This window comes from Condylura cristata, unplaced genomic scaffold (assembly GCF_000260355.1).
Source record: "Condylura cristata isolate star-nosed mole 26May11 unplaced genomic scaffold, ConCri1.0 scaffold00002, whole genome shotgun sequence".
Taxonomy (NCBI): domain Eukaryota; kingdom Metazoa; phylum Chordata; class Mammalia; order Eulipotyphla; family Talpidae; genus Condylura; species Condylura cristata.
In genome coordinates, this window is record NW_004567103.1 from 25,232,198 (window position 1) to 25,246,487 (window position 14,290).

A 14,290-nucleotide genomic window follows, 5' to 3' on the forward strand; every position below is an offset into this window, starting at 1 on the left:
CACATGTGCTTCTGACTGGATCACACGGGTAAGAACAGAACCATTTCGAGCAATCCAGGGGTATGCTGGAGGCAACTCAAACCAGCAAGACAGAGCCAATTAGATTTTCAGGATTCTGCAATTCAGTTAATGTCACATCTGTAACTTGAAATCAGCCATGGTGGTGATACTAAAATGTCAGGTTTTCAGGCCTCGTCACCAAGCCAGGAACGGATCCCGGGCTGCAGCAGCAGTGCTGAGTGCCGGCCACCAGCCCGCCACGGGCTAGTTAGGACACAGATGGAACTTTGCAGATGCCTAGTTATCCCTAACTTGCCTTAGGGTTTCAGGGGGACTATTCACACCCCACGCTATAAATGACAAATCAGCCCGCCCTCCTCGCCTCCTGCTTTCCTCCTCCCACACACACTCACACACCTTTTTGAGAATGGGGGGTAAAGAGTGGAGCTGGTGGCTCATCATTTACCAACACACTTACCTGTAAGGATTCAGAGAGTTCTTTCATGTCTAAAGGCGAGACCTGTTCTTCCTCTCCTTGATGCAATGACTCAGTTTCCTTGGTCACAGGCAGTGCCACAACCTGGGTGGCTGGAAATAGAATCACAGAGAGGAAAACAAAGTCACCTTCTGAGTGATTTTCTGAAGCAATCCAAGGTCACCAAGTGTCAAGAGAAATTACTTTAAAGGGACCTGTGGATCTATAGTGCCATTGCTGAAAGACATCTACAGAAAGAGTGAATTTATAAAGTATTTTTAGTTGTCAGTTTTTTTATTCCTATTATTAGTGTATATTATATAGTATTGTGTTTGTTTTGTCATCTTTATTACTCTATTAGCTCCTTAAAGCCACCATAGGTTAACTACTATTTTAGAAACTAGAGTATTTAATGTGTCAGATAATTGCCAAACTGAGACTCTAAAACCTCAAAAAATGAATCAGAACTCCAACTATAATAATGAAAAGAAGGAAAGAAAAGAAAAAAAGTCAAAAGTGGTGACTATACAAAATTTACATACATAAAATGTATTTTTTAAGATTTATTTATTTATGCATACAGAACCGGGGTACAGGGCAGAGGAGCAGGGATGGTGAGAAGATTCACCAGAGACAGAGCGGAGAGCAGAACAGGCAGATCAGTGAAGTGCACTGCTGAGGGGAGCAGTGGGCAGGTCAGGAGAGGTCCACTGTGCCATGTGGGTCACCTCCTGGGCAGGGATCGAACTTGCACTGAAGCGGCTGCAGCTAGCTTGCAGTGCTGTGCTTTAACCTGCTGGTCCACTAGGGAGGGCCTGATGTTAGTTAATTTGATCAGCCAGTTTGAGAAGAATCCAGAGGTATGGGGAAATTTTCCTGATAAAACCATTAGTAGGAATGACCTGTATCTGTATTACATATATGGGAAAATAACAGATATATTAAGTGAAGAAAAAGTAAGTTATAGAATATAATTAGTATGATCTTGGTTAAATATATATTATACCTATCAATCTACATACACAAAACTATCTCTTCATGGCAGCATTAAGCCCAAAGTCTTAGGACTGTAGAAAGTCAATGTTAAAATAGTGACATCTACAATGTATTTGGTGACCTCCCCGTTTCCTCCTTTTCAGGAGCACACAGTTCCTTAAACCCTGGGATCTCTAAAGTGATCAGTGTTATTTTGTCAGCTAATAGAATGGTTGGAAGCCTCAGGATGGTGGCTATTTGCCAGGTAAAAGGGTTGGAGTTTCAGCCCCACCCCAAAATTCTGGCAAAGACATAAGGGCTGATTGAGTCATTATGTTATTAGCCACTTATGATATCAACCATGTCTGCATAATGAAGCCTCCATTAAAATAAATAAACAAGTAAATAAATCTGGGTCTCCCTGGTGGCCTAGGGGTGAAGTCTCAGTGCAATCACCTCTATGATCCCCAGCTAGTAAGGTGACCCACACACCGCACAGCAGACCTCCTATCTTGCCTGCTGCTCCCCTCAGCAGTGATCTGCCTGCTCTGCTCTCCCACTCTGTCTCCGGTGAATCCTCTCACCCCCCACACCTCTGGCCTACACCCAGTTCTTCTATGCAAAAATAATAAATAAAACTTTTTAAAAATCCTAACTTAAGGGGCTGGAAAAGCTTCAGGTGGGTGAACACCTGAAGATGCTGGGAGGTTGAACCACCTGGAAAAAAGCACCACCCCCTGCCTTGTCTTATGAATCCCTCCCAATTGGTAGCTCCTGGATTGCACCCTGTGATGATGACTATCAGTCTAGTATGTAACCTGTTTTCCTGAGTCTGTGAGCCAGTCTAGCAAAGCATTAAACCAGAGGGTAAGGAGGTCATGGGAACCCAGGATTTATAACAGTCAGATGGAAGCTCTGGGTCATCCGGGGACCTGCTATTTGAGGTTGGCTTGAAGTAGGAGGCAGTCTCAAGCTATATGAGTCCTTAACTTGTGGAATCTATGCTAATTCTGGTTAGTGCCAGAATGAAACTAAATTGTAGAACACCAGTTTGTGCCCGAGGACAACTGAAATGCTTGGTGTGGAAAAATCTAAACAGCTGAGTTCAGAAGAGTCCCAGAAGTGTTAGTATGAGAAGCAGCAGAGAAAGCAGGAGTTTTTCAGCATCTAAGAGGTCACACAGCAGGTAGGCGGTAGAAAAATCAAAATTATAATTTCTCTGATATAATGCTCAGTCCTTGAGACATTGAAACTAACATAAACATTCACCACCTAGAAACTAGTGTGTCCTCTCCAAAGCTCAAATGACCAAAATAATCTGGCCACTGCCTGATGTTAACTGGCCTCAATCCTTTGTTAAAGGGAAATGGCAGTAGTGTGAGGAAAATCAAGTCTTATCAACTTCCTGCTTTTTAGTTCTCACTTGATCACTGCTTAATGGTTAGAAAAAATGTGCCCCACGGGTGAATTGGTGATGGGAAGCCCATTGGGATTACAACTGAGCTGGAAAAATGCACAAAATGAAGAATGATTTAAAAAAATATATGTTTATGGTGTAAAAAAAATTAAAAATAGGGAAAAAAAGAAAAATGTGCCTATTTTTTACATTTACTTAAATTATGAATTTTTCAATGCTTCAGTTATTGTTTGACATTTTACATATTTAAGAACAATATATTCTTTCCCTCAAATATTTGTTTCATAGAATTCTTATAAAGAAGGTATTTTCCAGCTAGTTTCATTTTTAACCAGACAAATTTGCACACTAGATTGGTTCACTGAATTAAAATACGGGTGTGGAGTAACAAGATTCACAATTATGCTCTTATTCAGCAGTGGGAAAATGGACTCAGGAAAATGAAAATATTTAGCATGTTGCTACATAGGGAAGCAGTCAGGTTGGATTTCTGCCCAAGTTCTAAGCTGTGTCTTAGAAGCACAATGTGTGCATTCAATTAATATGTAGAGAGATTTCTGACTTTTCATACACAACAAATAATATCATACAGGATGAGAGTAAATACTATATACAACCAGTTGGTTTAAGAATTCACAGAGTATGGTACAAGAAGCAAGCATAAGCCAGTCACCTTTCTCTTTTTCATATTTTTCTATTTTTCTTACGAGGATAGGTTTGGTTTTTTGGAAGAGCTGCACCAGTAAGTCCAGATTGTCTTCATCTATTTTAGCTTGTTTCTCCAGACATGCGAGGAAACTTAGAGAAGTCTGTAAGAGAATCCATGGAGTCACATATACTTGCCTGCTGATTATTCATTCATTCATTCAATAAACCTCACCTGCATGTCCAGTGGGCAATTTAATACCAACACAAGAAAGGACATTACACCCAAAGAAACCCATATGGGGAAAAAGACAAACTCAAAATCTGGTTATGAGGAGATTCAGCAAGATAGTTTTATTGAGGTAAAGAAAAGAATGAAAAAGCAAAACAAAACAAAATACATTCTTAGACTCTAAAAACAAAATTGCATTACCAGAAAAGGAAGAGGTGGGGCTTGCATGAATCAGTGGCAGATTTTATCTTGGTATTGATTTTGCACTTTTCCTCCCAGACTTACCTGGCCACTTCTGACACTTCTCTATGGTCCCTGCTGGGAGGGACTTTAGACTCTGCTAGCTTTCAGGCCTTGCTTTGGGCCAATCCCTTTTGTGTGGACTTTTACCCATGAGGGGATAGGTAACTTTGGGTGCTTGATTTAGAAACCATATATTTTGTCTTTTCTGTATTGCACACTCACTGTATTAAAGTTCCTTTACAATAAAGTTCTTATATGTTTTGTTTTGATGTGGCAGATGGCAGAACCTATTTAGAGGGGGCAGGTTTAGGGGTCTCTGGATGCCCCTCTCCTGTCCTTTAACAATATAATCATAAAGAAATATAAGAATGTGGGTCCTCCCTGGTGGCGCAACATGTTAAAGCCCAGCACTATGAAGTGATCCAAAGCCACTGCAGCACAAGTTCGATGCCTGGCCAGGGAGCTGACCCACATGGCACAGCAGACCTCTCCTGTCTCACCCACTGCTCCCCTCAGCAGTGTATTTCAGTACATCTGCCTATTCTGTTCCCGGCTATGTCTCTGGCGAGTCCTCTCACTAACCCCCACCTCTGGCCTGTATCCAGTTCAGTATGTATAAATAAATCAATCTTTAAAAAATAAGCATAAGAACACAGCTATAAGAACCTGGATGGTGGTGACTTCTCTGGGGTCAGAACAGGCTGTGGTTGTACTGAAGCAAATGGAGGAGTCACTGGCATGACTGGCAAATAACAATTTCTTCATTTGGGTAGTGTTTTTGAAGGTATATTAACCTCATCATTTATTAAGCTATATGCTTGTTTTATATCATGTTTTGTATTCACATTGGATTTTATAGGAAGAAGAAAAATATTGTCTTCATTTGATCTACCAGATGTAAAACAGCTCCCCACTCCATAGTGATTTTTTTTGAAGATTTATTATCCACGCATATAAGAACTGGGGTACAGGCGAGAAGTGTAGGGATGGGGGTGAGATGTTTCACCGGAGACAGAGTAGGAAACAGAACAGATGGATTGACCAAAATACACTGCTGAGGGGAGAAACGTGTGAGGTCCAGGAGAAGTCTGTTGTGCCATGTGGGTCGCCTCCCTGGGCTGGGATCAAACTTGGGCTGCAGTGACTGGGGATAGCTTCATAGCACTGCACCCTAACCCTTTGTACCACCAGGGAGGCCCACAGTGATTTTTCTCTTTAAAAAAAGTCTTTAGGCCCTCCCTGGTGGCGCAGCGGGTTAAAGCACTGCACTAAGAAGCTTAAGCCACTTCCGCATGAGTTCGATCCCGCCTGCCCCAGAGGTGACCACATGGCTCAGCAGACCTCTCCTGACACGCCCGCTGCTCCCCTCAGCAGTGTACTTCGTTGATCTGCCTGTTCTGCTCCCCGCTCTGTTCCTGGTGAATCCTCTTACCCTCCGCTTCTCTGGCCTGTACCCCAGTTCTGTATGAATAAACAAATAAATCTTTAAAAAAAAAAGTCTTTAGTTAAGGACCTCCCTGGTGGTATAGGGGTTAGGTCTCAGCAGAGTTACTGTCTGAGTTGGCTCCCTATCCCAGCCAGAGAGCTAAAAAAAAGGTGGAAAAAAAACTTCCAGGTGCTATAGACAGAAAGAAAAAAACTAACAAGGAGCAACAACTGTGAGAATGTTATCAGTGTATCTCTGCACTTTCCACTGTGCTGGTTTAGTTCACCTCACTAATCCCAATCCCCATAGTGACTGTAAAATTATATAAACAGAAAAGGTTCAACCATTTCAGAATCAGGGGAGGAGGACTCCATCAGCCCATTCATTGATGCTTCAGTCAGAGCACTACTTTGTAACTGAGTCATTAAAGTTCTGGGCTAAAATGAAGAGGAAGACTCAGCCCCACCCCCACGGAGCTCACAACCAACCTCTGAGAGAAAGGAAGTAGAGGTGACCAATTAAAGGACACAGGAAGCCTGATATCTGTCAGCCCAACACTAGAAAACATGTTTAACGGATCACTGTCTTCATTTGATCTACCACATGTAAAATAGCTTTCCACTCCACAGTGATTTTTTTGTTCAAAGGTTTATTTATTTATGCATATAAGAACTAGGGTACAGGTCAGAGGTACAAGGGGTGAGATATTCGCCAGAGACAGACAGAACAAGCAGATTGAACCAAAGTACACTGCTGAGGGGAGCAGCGGGCAGGTCAGAAGAGGTCTGCTGCACCATGTGGGTCACCTCTGGGGCTGGGGATTGAACTTTGCCCTGCAGTGGCTATGAATAGCCTCATAGTGCTATGTGCTTTAACCCACTGAGCCAACAGAAAGGGCCCCTCCACAGTGATTTTTCTGAAAACAAAAAATAGCTATTTGTCAAGGGCCTCCCTGGTGGTGTAAGGGTTAAGCACTATCTCAGCTTCCTCCAGAGTTGGACCCTATCCCAGCCCGGGAGCTGACCCACTTGGAGCAGCAGTTTCACGGCACACCCAGCCCTCAGCACTCCTCAGCCATGTGTTTCAGTGCATCTGCCTGTTCTGCTCCCCACTCTATCTGGTGAATCCTCTCACCCCTGCTCCTCTGGCCTGTGCTTCTTCTATGCAAAAAATTTTAAAAAGTCATCTGTCAATAAATGATCGGTTAATCTGGGGAGCATATGATGGGAGCTAGTGTGGGCCCACAAGTGATCTTCTCCATGAGAAGGTGGATGAGGGAGCGTGTGGTTGTTCACGGAATATTGCACTTCCATGCATGTCACATGGGTTTGTTGTGTTATTGACATTATAGGACTTAACATCTAACACAAATACCGGTTGAATAACACAGTGATTTTATATGGGAAACTTTGAAAATTATTCCCTTTCCAAATTAAGCAACTTGCTTGTCACCGTTGCTGTTAGAGTCAGGAGAAAAAATATTAAGTTTTTCTTTTCTTTTAGTTGAGATGACAGCAGTTAACAGCACCCAGGTTAACTACTGCGGTTTCCCACCACCTCCCAGATCCCTCCCCGCCCCCCCACTCCCTCCACTCCTGCAACCACTGTCATCAAGGGTCTAAAATTTTGGGTTTTTTGTTTGTTTATTTCATTTGTTCATTTGCTTTTTTTTCCTAGAAAAATATAACAACAAGGAAAGAGAAAACAAAACTGAATGTTTATCTTTTAAAAAACGGAAAAATAAAGTGCTTCGAGGAAAAGAGATGTCACTACTTTCTTGCCTTTAACATGTACAAGATTGTTAGCAGATTACAATTATATGACTAGTAAAAAAATCACTATATATTCACCTTTACATAACACACCTTCAACCTGTGGCTTCATTTGATTTTCACAAAAACCCGCTTAGAGAACACTATATAAAGTCCACTGAAAGAGACTCTCCTCAGAAACCTCATTTCCTGTAAATGGCAAACAACTAATTTCACTCTGCCATTATTTCATTGAACACTTCATCTCCTTGTTGTGCCCTGTACATTCTATACCTAACCACAGCGAGTGACAGGAGGAGTTACACACTGACTGCCTGGTTGCTGAGAGCCAGATACAGGCGCTGGGCTCATGCACACAGAAGGCATTCATATTACTTATTATACAATGGTTAAAAACCATTGGCTTTGGTGTCAGATGGGCCTTGATTCTAGTCCTGGTTTTTCACTATCCCCCTTGGTTTGGGGGCAATTGATTAAATCTTTCTGAGACCCCCTTTTCTCCTGTCTTCTTTAAGGACAGCCATCCTACTCCGAAGTAGTATAATAAGTAATATTAATAATAATAATAAGCCCTCCTAAAATGCCTTTCCAGCATCTTCCCAAACACCAAGTAAGTAGTGCTCACAAAGACCCCATTCTATGTGACCCACTCACCTTCGGGGCTTTTGGAATTTCATCCTTCAAAAGGAAACTCATTTCCTGTAAGGTCTCTGGATCAATAGCTTCTGACAGATCATACAGCAAGGTTCTAAGACAAATACCAAATAGCAAATAAAGCCCCACATTTGCAGAGGACAGTAAATCAAATGCTTTTACAAATGGTATCTCTTATTTAAACAATCACAACTGTTAGTAGTCAATTTTTAATCCTCCTTTTTATTTTTTTTAAAGATTTATTTATTTATTCATACAGAACTGGGGTACAGGCCAGAGATGCGGGAGGGTGAGAGGATTCACCAGAGACAGAGTGAGGAGCAGAACAAGCAGATTAACGAAGTAAACTGCTGAGGGGAGCAGCGGGCTAGTCAGGAGGGATCTGACTGCCTCGCCATGTGGATTTCCTCCATCTGCCACGCCATGTGGATTTCCTCCGGGGCAGGCAGGGATCGAACTCATGCGGAAGTGGCTTAAGCTTCTTAGTGCAGTGCTTTAACCTGCTGCGCCACCAGGGAGGGCCTAATCCTCCTTTTTAGATTCAAAAACTAAAACTTTGAACTTGAAAGACCTATAATATCACAATAACACAGGAGCAGCAGAGGCTGGACTTCTGGATCCAGCCCGGTGCTGTTTTCCATCAAACTAGGAAGACATAAAACACAGTTTCCAGTCCCGTTTCTGGAACTCAACGGGGTAAAGCATAGCACTGCAAAGCCAGCCGCAGCCACTTCAGCGAGTTCGATGCACAGCAGACCTCTCCTGACCTGCCCGCTGCTCCCCACAGCAGTGTACTTCATAGATCTGCCTGTTCTGCTCCCTACTCTGTCTCTGGTGAATCCTCTCACTGCCCCAGCACCTCTGGCCTGTTCTGTATGCACAAATAAATAAATCTTTAAAAACAGGTTTCCGCAGACCCTCCTGGCTCTATTTCAGAAATTCTGACCCTACTGTGCAGACCCTCCTCAGAGAGGACCTAGTCAATATAGAGGTCAATACTGGAAAGAAAGGAAACTCCCCCAACTTCGGGGTGGTCAGAGAATGGACAAAATACCTATATATTTATCTCTCTGTTTCACCCAAAACGTTTAAAAGTCTATAATCAGACATGACATAAAGGACCCCACTCCAGAGACACATCATTTTTTTTCATTGTGCTTATTTGGCTCCAGGCATGCATTATTCTCTTCTCAAATACAGTGATAAGTGGACTCAGAACTAGCTCACAGAAGGAAAGCCTAACCATGTGGAGGCTGGGAGAGGGGAAGTCACAGGCCCTGTTTCCACGAAAGGGGCTTCTTTTTTGTTAAATAAAGGGAAGCCACTGCCAGCTCCCAATCTCATTTCATTAGCACCTGAAGCTAAGAGATATCCTGGTTTAGAATTACTGTATCATCCAAGGAGGTACATAAGCGGATTTTAACACCAGCCTCCTTTCACAGGGGCCCTAAGTGGAAAGCCCTCCTGTTTTCCTCACAGAACGTTCCTTACCTGAACAGAGAGATGCTCCTGTGTGTCGGCAGCAAACTCTCCACTTGCTTTTTGCTGTAGTCAAGATACCGCAGCAGCGACTTCTGCTTGATGGTGTAGAGGAGTTCCGCAAGGAAGAAGGAGTCTTCCTCACTCACCTTCTCCTCAGCCAAGAGATGTTCGAAAATGTTGAAAGCTGACGTGCAATTCTCTAGCTTCTTCAAGGAGACAAAGTCTTGGCAGAGAAACCTTAGGTGTTCTACCTCTTCCTCCCCCAGGTGTGAATCGATCTCCAGCAGCTTTATGCGAAAGCTACTGTCCAGAACAGAATTGGTACTCTGAACTTGAGATGTCATGGCCATCCTGGAAGAGAAAAGAGGCAAGGTAGCATGTTAGAGAGTATGGATAACAGACCCCCACAGACCCCACAGACCCCGACTTCCCAAGCCATCTATCAGATGAAGGCATTAGACTTTTCTAGAAGTCCTAGAGGGGAGGAATTTTGTAAGGGTTGAAAGCAAGTCCAGAAAACTCAACCCCAACACTCTCAAGTTAACTCTCTAGAAGGTCTGAAGGAAGTTTTTGTAGGAATGCAAGTTACCCTGATTTCTTCTAAATCAAAATGCCTGCAGTGGGAGCTAGTGAAAGAGTGGGTGGAGTTTTTATGGGAACTCAAAAGTTACCATAATTTCTCCTAAAGCACAATGTCCACAGTGAGAGTTAGTCAAAGGGAGGGTGAAATAGTACAATTTCTCGGGCTTAGAGCTTAATTCATTTCCACCAAATCAGTTAGGAAGTTGTAAGTGACCAAAGAATTCTCAGTTCACGAGGTTATGGTGTTTTCTACACTAAATTTCACTCTACTCAGAGAAGGAATGAATCAGCAAAAATTTTCAATTATCATTCATTCTCTAAGGAGGTGAGGTATATATTCACTGTGTGAGATTATTTAGAAACTATGGCTTTCTAAAGGAAGGAGAACATAGCAAAAAAACAGAACATAAATAACAGAGAGTGCTTATATCTTGGTGATACAGTAAATAGATAATATAGTGTTCTGGGTTCCTGAGTCTTTCTGATTATAAGCAAAAGAACGTATTGCACATTTTGTTAGAAAAAGAAAACCAAAAAAGTCATCCTTGATGTGATCATCCTGAGACTGTGCCTGCTAGTGACCCTGGGATAATAGAAAACAAAGGATTGGTTTCTGAAGATGTCGTCCTATTTTAAGATAGGACATTTGCGTTGAAGTTTCCGGAAGATTCTGATCCTGGGCCCTGATGAATCCGCTCACCCCTGCACCTCTGGCCTGTACCCCAGTTCGTATGCATAAATAAATAAATAGATAGATAAATCTTTAAATTAAAAAAAAAAAAGGTTCTGCCCCCATATCCCTTTACTAAACTTTATCTTGTTGGCGAACTAAATAAAACTTCCTGGAGCATTTTAAACTTTCATTTTCAAGTACTGGCTAATCTATCCAGGTAGAAACTGCCAGTCTTGGCAATGAGGTTTTTTATTAGTTTCTCTACATAAATCGAAGGAAAGGCTGAAAAGTGAAAACCCCAGCAGGATGGACTGAAAAGGGGGTGGGGGGTGGGGGAGTGGGGAGCCTAGGGTGTGTTGGTTACATACCTTCAGATCAAATTCCTCTGATCCTCTGGAAGTTAATGGTTCTGAGATAAATACCTGAAAATAAAGTGTTAAAAAAATTAAAATCCTTGGTGATCTCTGAGTTCCAAAGAAAATGTCATTTATCGAGTAAGAGAAGGCGGGCTATCTTGAGGAAGAAATCCGGCTTGCAAGTTCGTACTTAATTTCCTGCTGACGTCAGATTGGCGGGAGACTTTTGACCCACCCCTTCCCTGGGGTGAGGAAAACCTAATAAACAGCGTCTCCCAAAGGCAAGTTCACACCTTTTTCATTGTGGAGTAGGAGATTTTCCCAAGCGAAGCCAAGGGTTCCTACAAATGCGCTGGGAGAGACCCAGTGCCTGAGCCCTACTCCTGGAGCAGTGGGTCACCGTGCAGAAAGGGGAAGTGTTGTTTTTCTAACCATTGACTTCTCCAAACTTACTTAACGTTTAAAGTAAAACCCCAGGCCCTCCGTTGGTGGCGACACCGGTTAAAGAGCAGCACTATGAAGCTCTCCTCAGCACTTCAGCACCAGTTGCATTCCCAGCCAGGGTGTGACTTACCGCTCCTGATGCACCTGCTGCTCCCCTCAACAGTGTATTTCAGTCTCTGGTGAGTCCTCTCACTGCCCCTGCTCCTCTGCCCTGTACCCCAGTTCTGTATGCAAAAATAAATATTTTTAAAAATAAAACCCCAAACTTCACGAAATGGATATCAGCCAACCACCCTACCCATTCACAAATAAATGTGTATGTAAATAAACAGAAATTTGAAGCAAAAAAGAAAAAAAAAAGCGGCGATGGAGGGGTTGCCAGGGCTAACAGAGGGAAGTGGACTCTAAGCCAGTCTGAAGGTATTTGCAAGGAACTCAATTATTAGCACATAAAACTGATAAAGTCTGCCCTCACAGCGCTTTCAATTCAGCAGGAAAGAAGCTTGAAAGACATTATCCCAGATAACAAAAAAGTATCTAGCACTTACATTGCAATTACCAAGTACTAGGCATGACTTAGTCATTTAAACATCCCAACAAATCTCTGAGATAAATACTATTGCAATGATTTCTCTGAAGATATGAAAACTAAGACACGCAAAGGATAAGTAATTTGTCAAAGGTCAGACGGTAAACTAGTGGGAGAGCCAGGAATAAAACTACCAAGTTTGTCTCTCCCTAGTGGTGCAACCCACGGGTTAAAACGCAGCTCTGCTTCAGTGAGGGTCCGATCCCCGCCCCAGAGGTGACCCACGTGGCACCGCAGACCTCTCCTGACCCGCCTGCTGCTCCCCTCAGCAGTGTACTTCATCCATCTGTCTGTTCTGCTCCCCACTCTGTCTCTGGTGAATCTTCTCACTACCCCTGCCCCTCTGGCCTGTACCCCAGTTCTTTATGCATAAATAAATAATAAAAAGAAAACTACCAAGTTTGGTTCTAAATCACTATACTATAATTAGGCTGATTCAAATATGCAAAACTAACATGCTACATGCAAACAGATTAAAGTAAGATGTTTAACATAAAATTTCTATTAATAATTTATTTCCATAATTTAAGTGCTTGCTTGATTTTACCTGTTACCTTTATAAAATAAAGCCTGTGGACTGCCTTTTAAAAAGAAACAAAATCTGGGGCTCTCCCTGGTGGCTTAGCAAAGCTGGCCAAGGCCACTTTAGTGTGAGTTCAACCCTGGGCCTAGAGGTGACCCATATGGAGCTACAGACCTCTCCTGTCTCGCCTGCTGCTCCACTCAACAGTGTACCTCATCCATTTTCCTGGTCTACTCCCCAATCTCTCTGAATTCTCTCACCTGCGCCTCTGGCCTTTACCCCAGTTCTGTACACATAAATAAATAAAACCTTTTAAAAAAGAAAGAAAACATGTTTAGATGATATGTATACATACTTACAATCTGTTACATATTTATATATATGTATATTTATAATTATTTCATTAGGATGAACCAAACTGTAGAATTTGCAAGCTGATATTTAAATTCATCTTTTCCAAATCTGTGAACCCCTAAGACTTCCCAAATAAGAGGATTTGGGGTAAGTCTGGTGTTTTTGGAGTGGCAAAACCTAAAAGTTCCACAAGATGGTGATATTTCCTAACAGAATTCTAACCAGCGCTAGACTGATGAGGAAACTAAATGGATGTGGCTAAAGGAGTAAAATCTGTTTTGTGCTGCAATAAAAGAATGAAATGATAGAGACAGAAACGTCTTTTATTTAAAATGTGTTATTCTAGGGGGAAAATAGAAAGTTGCTTTAGCTTTTGACTTAATAATTTTTCCAAAAAGTGGCATATGAATTAAACGAGTCTATAAAAATCTACACCCATGAAGCAAGTGACAAGAAATGTGACTGATATCTACACATCAAAAAGGGAAGTTAGGGGCCCTCCCTAGTGGTGCAACAGGTTAAAGCACAGCACTATGATGCTATCTGAAGCCAGAGCAGCACGAGTTCAATCCCAGCCAGGGAGGTGATCCACATGGCGCGGCAGACCTCTCCTGACCTACCTGCTACTCCTCTCAGCAGTGTATTTTGGCCTGTTCTGCTCCCCACTGTCTCTGGTGAATCCTCTCACCACCACCCCTGCACCTCTGGCTTTGTACCCCATTTCTTGTATGCATAAATAAATTAATCCTTAAAAAAAAAAGGAGGGGGGTGGCCCTCCCTGGTGGCGCAGCGGGTTAAAGCACTGCACTGAGAATCTAAAGCCGCTTCCGCATGAGTTCGATTCCCGCCTGCCCCTGAGGTGACCACATGGCGCGGCAGACCTCTCCTGACACGCCCGCTGCTCCCCTCAGCAGTGTACTTCGTAGATCTGCCTGTTCTGCTCCCCACTCTGTCTCTGGTGAATCCTCTCACCCTCCACATCTCTGGCCTGTACCCCAGTTCTGTATGAATAAATAAATAAATCTTTAAAAAAAAAAAAAAAGGAGGGGGAGTTTAGTTAAGACAGCGATATTCCCCATGTAGATCTACATATTCACTGCAATATTCATCACAATTCTGGCAACCTTTTTTATGAAAACTCACAAGCTGATCCTAAAATGCATGGAAATGTAAGGGACTAAAGATAGCCGAAATAATTTTGAAAAAGAAAAGCCATGTTGGAAGCTCAAACTTCCCAATTTCAAAACATAGTGCTAAGCTATAATAATTAAGAAAATATAGTACTGCTTAGGGACAGACAGATATACCAATGACACTGGTGTTATTCTTCACTGCCTAGAATTAGGCAATGATTTCTCACATATGATTCCAAAACTATAAGCAACAAAAGATAAAAACAGATTATATGTACTTTATCCAAATACAAAATTTTGTGCTGAAAAATTCAC

General features: G+C 42.4%; 1 protein-coding gene across 1 annotated transcript in view; it reads right to left on the bottom strand.

Annotated features, from left to right (window-relative positions):
* The window catches only part of CASP10 (caspase 10, apoptosis-related cysteine peptidase), a 23,600-nt gene extending 13,929 nt beyond the window's left edge, over positions 1 to 9,671 (bottom strand). The window contains exons 1-4 of the mRNA XM_004674827.1: positions 9,331 to 9,671; positions 7,840 to 7,933; positions 3,541 to 3,676; positions 479 to 588 (exon numbers count right to left, since the gene is read on the bottom strand). Coding sequence (XP_004674884.1) covers positions 479 to 588; positions 3,541 to 3,676; positions 7,840 to 7,933; positions 9,331 to 9,671 — 681 coding nt within the window. The remainder of the gene's footprint in view (positions 1 to 478; positions 589 to 3,540; positions 3,677 to 7,839; positions 7,934 to 9,330) is intronic.
* Between the last annotated feature and the right edge of the window lie 4,619 nt (positions 9,672 to 14,290).